At 30.3% G+C, this 9,335-nt stretch overlaps 1 protein-coding gene across 1 annotated transcript; it reads left to right on the top strand.

Moving 5' to 3' along the window:
• Positions 1 to 5,635: 5,635 nt before the first annotated feature.
• Positions 5,636 to 9,007, top strand: LOC117917892. The gene is made up of 8 exons (XM_034834352.1): positions 5,636 to 6,236; positions 6,384 to 6,533; positions 6,814 to 6,945; positions 7,076 to 7,144; positions 7,251 to 7,367; positions 7,457 to 7,621; positions 7,855 to 8,174; positions 8,261 to 9,007. The coding sequence occupies exons 1-8, from the start codon at positions 5,636 to 5,638 to the stop codon at positions 8,870 to 8,872; spliced, it is 2,166 nt and encodes a 721-aa protein (XP_034690243.1). The 3' UTR covers positions 8,873 to 9,007.
• Positions 9,008 to 9,335: the final 328 nt, after the last annotated feature.

Raw genomic sequence — 9,335 nt, 5'->3', positions numbered from 1 at the left:
TTATACTATATATTTATAAATCCAATGAATTTGTGCAAGATCCTTGTAGAAGAATGATCAAAATGTTAAATAAAAAAAGAAAAAAGAAAAAAAAGAAAGAAAGAATAATAAGAAAAGATTTTTGCATTATAATTATGAAAAAAAAAAAAGAGAAAAGAAAAGAAAAGAAAAGAAAAGAAAAGATTCTCAAAAAAAAAAAAATTAAAAAAATAAAAAGGAGAAAGAAAGAAGAGCCAAAAGAAAGCAAAAAATTATCCCATTAGTTTTAACTTGCTTGCTACTAATGGGTGAAATACAATAAATTATTTTAAGGATGTCTCCTCATCTTTATTATTACCTTGCCTTCTACTCTTTGTCATAATAAGTTTAAGATTAAAAAGAAAACGGAGAGAAAAAAAGAAAAGAATCCTCCCATTAGTATTTCAAGGATGTGAATAAGAATCTCATCTTTATTATTAACTTGCTTGCTACTCCTTGTCTAAAGATTTAACTATAATAAGTTCAAGATTAAAAAAATAAAATAAAATAAAGAAAAAAGGAGTGAAAAGAAAACAAAAGAATCCTCCCATTTGCATTTTACTGATATGAATAAGAATCTCCTCATCTTTATTATTACCTTGACTTCTTCTCCTTATATTTAGATTCAAGTATAATAAATTTAAGATTAAAAAAAAAAAAAAAAAAAAACAATACTCGTCCCTTTAGTATTTAAAGGATGTGAACAAGAATCTCATCTTTATTATTACTTTGCCTTCTACTCCTTGTCTGAACATTCAAGTATAATATATAAGTTTAAGATTAAAAAGAAAAAAGAAAGAAAGAAAAAACAAACATAAAAAGGATTGAAAAGAAAACAAAAGAATTCCCCCCAATAATATTTTAAGGATGTGAATAAGAATCCCCTCATCTTTACTATTACCTTGCCTTCTACTCCTCTTCCGAAGATTCAAGTATAATAAGTTTAAGATTTAATAAATCCTAACAATCTAGGTTTTGCATTTTTATATTAGAAAATCTCACGGTATTTTCAATTATTCGGTAAAAAAAACAAATTTATTTTCAATGGAATTCACACTATAAAAAAGAAAAAGGAAAAGGAAAGGAAAAGATTCTCTCATAAAATTTACAGAGAAATTAAAAAGAAAAATGGAAAAGAAAAAAGAAAAGAAGAAATGATTCTAGAAAAGTATAAAAAATCCTTTGGTCAGTAATAATTCCCTCATGTTTATTATTATCAGCTTGATGAGTTTCTTCTAAGAATATAGAACTGTGATAAGCCTAATATTTAATGATTCCTGAGAATCTAATTTTTTGAATTTTTATATTCAATAATTTTGTGTTTTTTCACACAAAAAATTATTTCAAAAAAGTATTTTGCTAGTTTATTTATTAGGTCATTATTTGAATACATTTTAAATTTTATATACTTTTTAATTTATTTTGAAAATAATTTCATTTATGTAATTTCTTTTATTAGGGAATGCATTATGAAGAAGGAAGTGCAATTAAATTTTTGAAAATCTTAAGATTAAATTACGGATATTTTTATCAAGGCTTTCAAATTTGAAGATTTTAGAAGGTTAAAAGATGTTACTTGTGTTGGAAAAAACCAGAGAAACAACAGATAACAAATAATTCTTTTCCCTTCTTTGTGTGCCTAAAATAGGATTCTTATCAAATATCCAACAAGAGAAATAAAATAAATATCAACGAAAGCACCACAAGCAATAAAACAATCCAAGAATTTTTACGTGAAAACCCAATGCGGGAAAAAACCACGAGACCGTAGTCAAACTTCCACTATCACCAATAATAATAATGGGTTCAATATAATTCTCTCTAGAATAACTAGAGGCTCACAACAACATCAAGAATAGGATTTCTTGGCTAACCAACATCTATATTTGTCATCTACTAGATGGATTTCAACAAAGAAAAGTCTAAACCTCACTAAAGTGGATTTTTCAAAAAAGCACCATAGAGAGGATGTTGTAGTATGTGGCTCATATTTGAGTGAAAAAACATATGGAGAAAAATGGGCAAAATGAGGGAGTAAAGTGGAGCGACAGCATTTGCCATTCAGGCTTGTACTTTTTTTATTTTGGGGTGAACAATAGGTTGGGGGAGTGTGGGGCTATGGTACGGTTCAAAGGTATTTTTGGAATTTCATTCATAAGGGTTAGTATGAATACTCTTTTATGTAACCCTAATTTTAACATAGTGAATATCTTATTTCTTTGTTCCTGTGGACGTAAGTAATTAGCCGAACCATGTTAAATCTCTGTGTTTTTCTTTCTCGTTTTTTGTTCTATTTTTCGTCATTAATCATTGCACGAATTCCAATAGAGGATAAATCAAGATCTGAACCGTTGAATTTGTAGAGCTTGTTGCAAGGATTCACCACATGAAATTTGAGCCAAAACGGATAAAATTTGCCCTTTGATATTCAATCAAATGCCCCAAAAACCCTAACTTTCTCTCTTTATTTCTTTCTTTCTTTTTCTTTTTTCCAAACTCCTCACTCCAACACTTTTCACGTTATGCCACTTTCTCTCTCTCTTCTTTTTTCTTTTTCTTTTTTATTTTTTATTTTTGGGCCAAAAGCCCTCCATTGGTCCAGCCCACAATGAAGAGGTGGACCCAACAACTTGGCGTTGGCGTCATGAATCAAGGTAAGAGGCCATGTTGGAAAATTAAACTTGATATAGAAACTTTCTAAATATTAGACATAGACTTAGAGGGTGTTTGTTTTTTTGGCTTTTTGTTGAAAGTAATTTATTTAAGTTATTTGTTTTTCTATTTTTTATGGCTTATTATAAACTTTTTACTAAATATAAAAAGACAAAATATTTAGCTTTTTCTAGATAGAAAAAATAACATATTGATTTTTCTTTACTTAATAGAAATAAAATATTACAAAAACAAACAATCTAATATTTAACATTATTAAGCATTAAGATTCAATTTAGAATTAAGTAAAAAAACAAACACCACCTTAGTCTCGAAAGTTAAGGAATAATATTTTATTTCTAGTAATGATCTTAGTTTCTATTTTTGAGTTGTCAAATTTTAGAATTTTTCTATATTTTATTATTACGAATTTCTATTTTGTTAAATATGAGTATCTATAATGAAGGGATTATATAATATCTGAAAAAGGGAAAGTGGTAGAATATGATAATTTTTAATTCTCACTGGTTTTATCTTCTTTGTAACTGTGTATCTCACTCTTATACCTATTTCCACTCATAAGTAGGTAAATTGAAACTATATATTTACAAATCTAGTGAATTTGTGCATGATCCTTGTAGAAGAATTATGAGAAAAGAAAAAATTTGAGAAAATATTACCACATGATAATTATGAAAAAAAGAAAAAGAAAAAAGAAAAAGGAAAAGGAAAAAGATAAAGAAAAAGAAAAAGGGAAAATAAAAGATATTCTTCAAAAAAAATGGAAAAAGGAAAAGAAAAGAAAAGAATCCTCTCATTAGCATTTCAAGGATGTGAATAAGAATCTCATCTTTATTATTAACTTGCCTTCTACTCCTTGTCTGAAGGTTCAAGTATTACAAGTTCAAGATTGGAAAAAAAGAAGAAGAAAGAGGATTGAAAGGAAAACAAAAGAATCCTCCCATTGATGTTTTAAGATGTGAATAAGAATTTCATCTTTATTATTAGTTTATTACCTAGCCTTCTACTCTTTGTCTGATGATTCAAGTATAATAAAAAGAAAGAGGAGTGAAAAGAAAACAAAAGAATCCTCCCATTTGCATTTTAAGGATGTGAATAAAATCTCCTCAACTTTATTATTACCTTGCCTTCTACTCCTTGTCTTAAGATTCATGTATAATAAGTTTAAGCTTCAAAAAGAGAGAGAGAGAGAAAAAATGAAAGAAAATAATCCTCCCATTAGTATTTTAAGGGTGTGAATAAAAATCTCATCTTTATTATTACTTTGCCTTCTGGTCTTTGTCTGAAGATTCAAGTATAATATATAAGTTTAAGGTTATAAAAAAAAAAAAAGGACCAAAAAAAGAAAAGAAAACAAAATAGAGGAGTGAAAAGAAAACAAAAGAATCCCCCAATAGGATTTTGAGGATGTGAATAAGAATCTCCTCATCTTTATTATTACCTTGCCATCTACTCCTCATCCGAATATTCAAGTATAATAAGTTTAAGATTTAATAAATCCTAACAATCTCGGTTTTGCATCTTTATATTAAAAATCTTATAGTATTTTTAATTATTCATTTAATGAGATAATCAAAAGAAAAAAACAAATTTATTTGGATGGTAAAATAAACAAATTTATTTTCAATGAAATTTGCACTATAAAAAAAAAAGAAAAAAAAGAAAGGATTCCCTCCTAAAATTTACAAAGAAAAAAGAAAAACAGAAAAGAAAAAAAGAAAAGAAGAAATTATTCTAAAAAAGTATAAAAAATCCTTCAGTAATAATTCCCTCATGTTTATTATTATCAAATTGATGAGTGTCTTCTAAGAATATAGAACTGTGATAAGCCTAATATATATTTAATGATTCCTGAGAATTTAATTTTTTGAATTTTTATATTCAATAATTTTGTGGTTTTTTCACAGAACTATGATAAGCCTAATATTTAATAAATCATAACAATATAATTTTTGTATTTTTACATCTAATAATCTTGTCGTGTTTTCAACTAATCATTTAATGAGGTGATTAAAAGAGAAAAAAAAAATTATTCCAACTATACTTTGCTAGTTCGTTGCTTGGGCCATTAATTATTTGAATACATCTTCATTTTTATAGGAAACATAAATGTTTTTTTAATGAAAAGAAAGGATTCTTACATACAAAAATATCAAAAAAGAAAAAAAGGAAAAAAAGGAAAAAAACTCTCGCATTGACATCCTGAGCATGTAAGTAATAATCTCCTCATCTTTATTATAATAAGCCTAATATTTAATGAATCCTTACAATTTATTTATTTATTTTTTCATTATTATATACAATAATTTTATGGTTTTTTCATTTATTCATTTAACGAGATAATCAAAAGAAAAAAATTATTCCAAAAAGTGTTTTGCTAGTTTATTTATTAGGTCATTATTTGAATACATTTTCACTTTTATAGTTTTTTTAATTTATTTTGAAAATAATTTCATTTATGTAATTTTATTTATTTATTTTAAACCATTTAAAAATGAAAATGAAATTAAAAAAAAAAAATTAGAACATGTAAGGAAAATACAAATACATTTACACAAATATATTACAAATTAAGTTTATAAATATATTTATAAAGAAGATTTTATTACTATAAAATCTGTTTATATATGATTAAATCTGGAGTTAAATGTACAAATAAATGTGACTTAATTACCTACAAATAAATGAGATGTAGCACCTGCTAATATACGAGATTAATGCAAATCTTTTTAATTATGTAATACTTTAATTGGGTAAGCACTGTTTAGTATATTACTAGAAAGCTATAGGCAAAGTAATCACTAAAATGAATTAAAATATTTAAAAAAAAAACCTGCTTAAAATTTGAAAGGAGACAGCTGCTTGTTCGACCATTATCTCTTGCGTGCAGCTAAGTTTTTTGAGAGGTGGGATATGGAGGTAGCTTTATACATGACATATAGAGATGGGTCTCGCAGGTTTTTATGTGTATATATATAAAGGGGTAGCTAGTGAGTTTATTGTTGTAAGAGGAGGAAGAATGTCTTCTACAAGTGATGCAAATGATGTGGAGAGGATGAGGAGAGAGTTGATCAAAAGCGTCGCCAGCAATTGGGATGATGTGGTAAAGATATACGGGCAGGATCCAAGAGCTCACAAGATCAAGCTTGGTGAATCAGGGAACACAGCATTGCATGTGGCAGTTACAAGTGGACAAGAAGATATAGTTGAACAACTGGTTAAACTGATTAATGAGAGGAGTGAAAACGCTTTGGATGTTCTATCCATAAAAGGTGGAGATTTGGAGAGTAATCCTCTGCATTTGGCAGCTTCTTTGGGAAGCATTCGCATGTGCAAATGCATCATTGGTGATCAGCATAAACAACTGTTGGGTACTCGCAACCGCGGTTCTGCAACGCCTATGTACATGGCGGTTCTCCATGGTAAGAAAGACACTTTCCTTTGGCTCTATGAAATGTGTGACAACTCCGCCCAAGCCCATGCCTACTGCCATGCACATCATGGTATAACTGTTCTGCACGTTGCCATTACAAATGGATGCTGGGGTAAGAGAACTTCATTAATTTGATGTCTTACTACTTGTCCTATATATAATATATAAATAATATCAGCAATAATATTAATTATAACCTCATCACAACCCTCAGTTTATCTATGCATTTAATCAATTTTTTTATTCTTGTGCTCCGAAGATTTGGCATTTGAAATCATTCGTACGCTGGGAGGGCTCATGGATTCTGTTAGCGACTATGGAGACTCCCCTCTTCATGTACTGGCTCGGTCGCCTACTGCATTTAGAAGTGGAATTTCTCTCAGCTTCTTCCACAGAATCATTTATAGCTGTAAGACTCTGTCCCAATCATAACCTAGATGACCAAACTTATTGTTGTAATTAAATGTCATGTTCTAGAGCAATAATACCATGCATCGGTCCACATTTCTGTCAATCCAGATTTCATATGTTCATTTTAGTCTCATTAACTTTTTTTTTTTCCTTCATAACATATAACATTTATAACATTATATATATTTTTATTATACGAAAGAATGAATTAGTGTGCATCTTATTTTCAACCAAGGCCACAAATTAACTTCTAAAAATTCCCAATGTTAACTTGCAAGGCATATACGTTGAAGATCTCATCCCGGAGACTTTCAAAGAGAAAAAGAAGGCGGAGAGCCTTTGCTATCCAAACAACTATCAAACATGTATCAACTTCTTTCAAGTGCCATGGAAGATGATTAAATTACTAGGTGGGTGTTGAGATTGATCATTTAGAAGAAAACTCTTGTTAGCTGCAATTGCATAAACATGAATGCCATCATTCACCAATTGATTTCTCATAATATATATGATCATTGCTATACGTTTAAATTATTTCAGTGACTGGCCAAAAAAGTGTACGAAAATCAAACAAGCGGTTGGATGCAGAAAATCCTGAAGAAGAGCAAGGTATTAATGAACATCATGACCAGTGTAGAATCTACTTGATCTAAGCTGATCAAGTCTTAAGGGAAGTAGTTCAAGGAATTAAACATTGATTTATACCTTTGTATAGGCCACCATTCAAGCACTGGAGCTCAAGGCCGTCAAGTTTTCCCCTCAACATATGACAGATGCTTGAACTTCTTTGGGCTTATTCTATCTAAACTGGTTGACCGCTCAATAATGCTAGGTATAGATCAATTTCCCCGTGTTAATTCCCAAATTAAACAATATAGATTGTAATTAAATATACTCTTGATTGTTTGTGGTATATGTAAGGATCAAGGGAGATAAGGACGCTAAAAGAGATTAAAGAGACACACATATGGTCTGTTCAAATCATGAACAAACTACTTGAACATGCTGTGAGGTCTGAACCTCAAAACGATCAGACAAGTGAGGCACGTTGTTATTCAGAGTATGAAGTCTTCAAAAGAGGCAAAGGTAACTACTTTGTCAACTCTCTTTCTTACTAATAAACACACATGTGGAGAAAAAGTAACCCCTTGCTCTTTCTGTAACTAAAATGAGAACCAGATATGGAGCAAAGTAATTCAGCTTAGTATGAATTAATCACAACTCAAATTCTCCAATTTTTCAACATTGCCATTAGATTGTTAGCTAATCCATTGGGAAATTTGCTTGTAGTTGAAGAATGAATTTTGTTCTCTTTGCAGCTTTTCAGACACCAATACTAGTTGCAGCAGCAAACGGTGTCATTGAAATGGTAGAGAAAATCCTGCAAGTATTTCCTATGACCATTCATGACAAGGACAACACATCGAAGAACATAGTGCTGGTAGCAGTGGAGCTTAGACAATCCCATATATATGAATTCTTACTTAGGAGGAGAAGTGATGTTGTTGATAAAGACCTTGCATTTCGTCTGCTCGATAAGAATATGAATTCCGCATTGCATCTAGCTGCAAAGCTAGAAAATCTCATATATATGCCTATCAGCATGTTGCAACTGCAGTGGGAAGTCAAATGGTACGAGGTATGTGCCATTAATTCTCAATCCTAGGTCGGTCTTTTAAATTTTTTGTTTTCAGTTGTATCCAATATAGTGACTTAATACTGCAGTATGTGAAGAACACCTTGCCACGAGATTTCTTTATGGGTACGAATAACTATGGAAAGATCCCATTGCAGATCTTTACAGCAACACATGGACAACTCCTTGACAAAAGCAAAGAATGGCTCAACAGCACATGCAATTCTTGCTCTTTCATTGCAGCTCTGATATCAACCGTCGCCTTTGCCTCATCAGCCACCGTACCAGGTGGGGTCAACCAAGATACTGGAGAGCCAATTTTCCAACACCATTTGGCTTTTAGATTTTTTGCAATTTCATCACTGGTTGCTCTTTGCTCTTCTTTCATCTCTTTGCTCATTTTTTTCTCCATTCTCAGTTCCAAGTACGACTATAAAGACTTTAGTAACAACTTGCCTCGGAATCTTATACTAGGTTTAACCTCTCTCTTTGTATCCATAGCGGCCATGTTATTATGTTTCTGCTCTGGGCACTTTCTAATGCTTGATGATCATTTGAAATACGCTGCTATCCCGATATATGCGCTCACCTTCTTCATAGTCACATACTTTGTCCTCCGACAGTTCCCATCATATTTTGTTCTTATGAGGGCTACATTTAAGAAGGTGCCTCAGCGTAGGTACCGGCAGGATCCATTGTAGGATTTTCTATTTTCCTTTGTCTGAGTTCCAAGAGGACATTATGTCAAAATTGTGATGGCCAGATCAAATATTAGTTGATGTAATCTTTCAGCCACTTTGCGTCTGAGAAATATATGCTTATAATATAATCTAATTTAAGGAAATGAACAATTGGGTTATCTGAATATAGAAAGGTTTTAATTTTTGGTTTGGGCTTAAGTTATCCAAATTGTTTATGGGCCAACATAAGGTTTTGGAGATCATTTTGTTGAACAACTTAATTATATTGCACAAAGCAAGTATTTAACCCCGATTTAGTATTTTAGATTTATCTTTGAAGGTTATGCAAAATAAATTATTTTAAATATTTATTTCAAAATCTAAATGTAGTTTAGTATTAAATGATGGATTTAGTTCAAAATATAAATTAGGAATACATAGGTGGATGCCTACAAAGTGATGTATATTAATTGGAATCCAAAGA

Source organism: Vitis riparia, chromosome 7 (genome assembly GCF_004353265.1).
Source record: "Vitis riparia cultivar Riparia Gloire de Montpellier isolate 1030 chromosome 7, EGFV_Vit.rip_1.0, whole genome shotgun sequence".
Classification (NCBI taxonomy): Eukaryota; Viridiplantae; Streptophyta; class Magnoliopsida; order Vitales; family Vitaceae; genus Vitis; species Vitis riparia.
The sequence above is the reverse complement of the archived record's forward strand: the minus strand, read 5'-3'. Positions and strand labels throughout refer to the sequence as shown.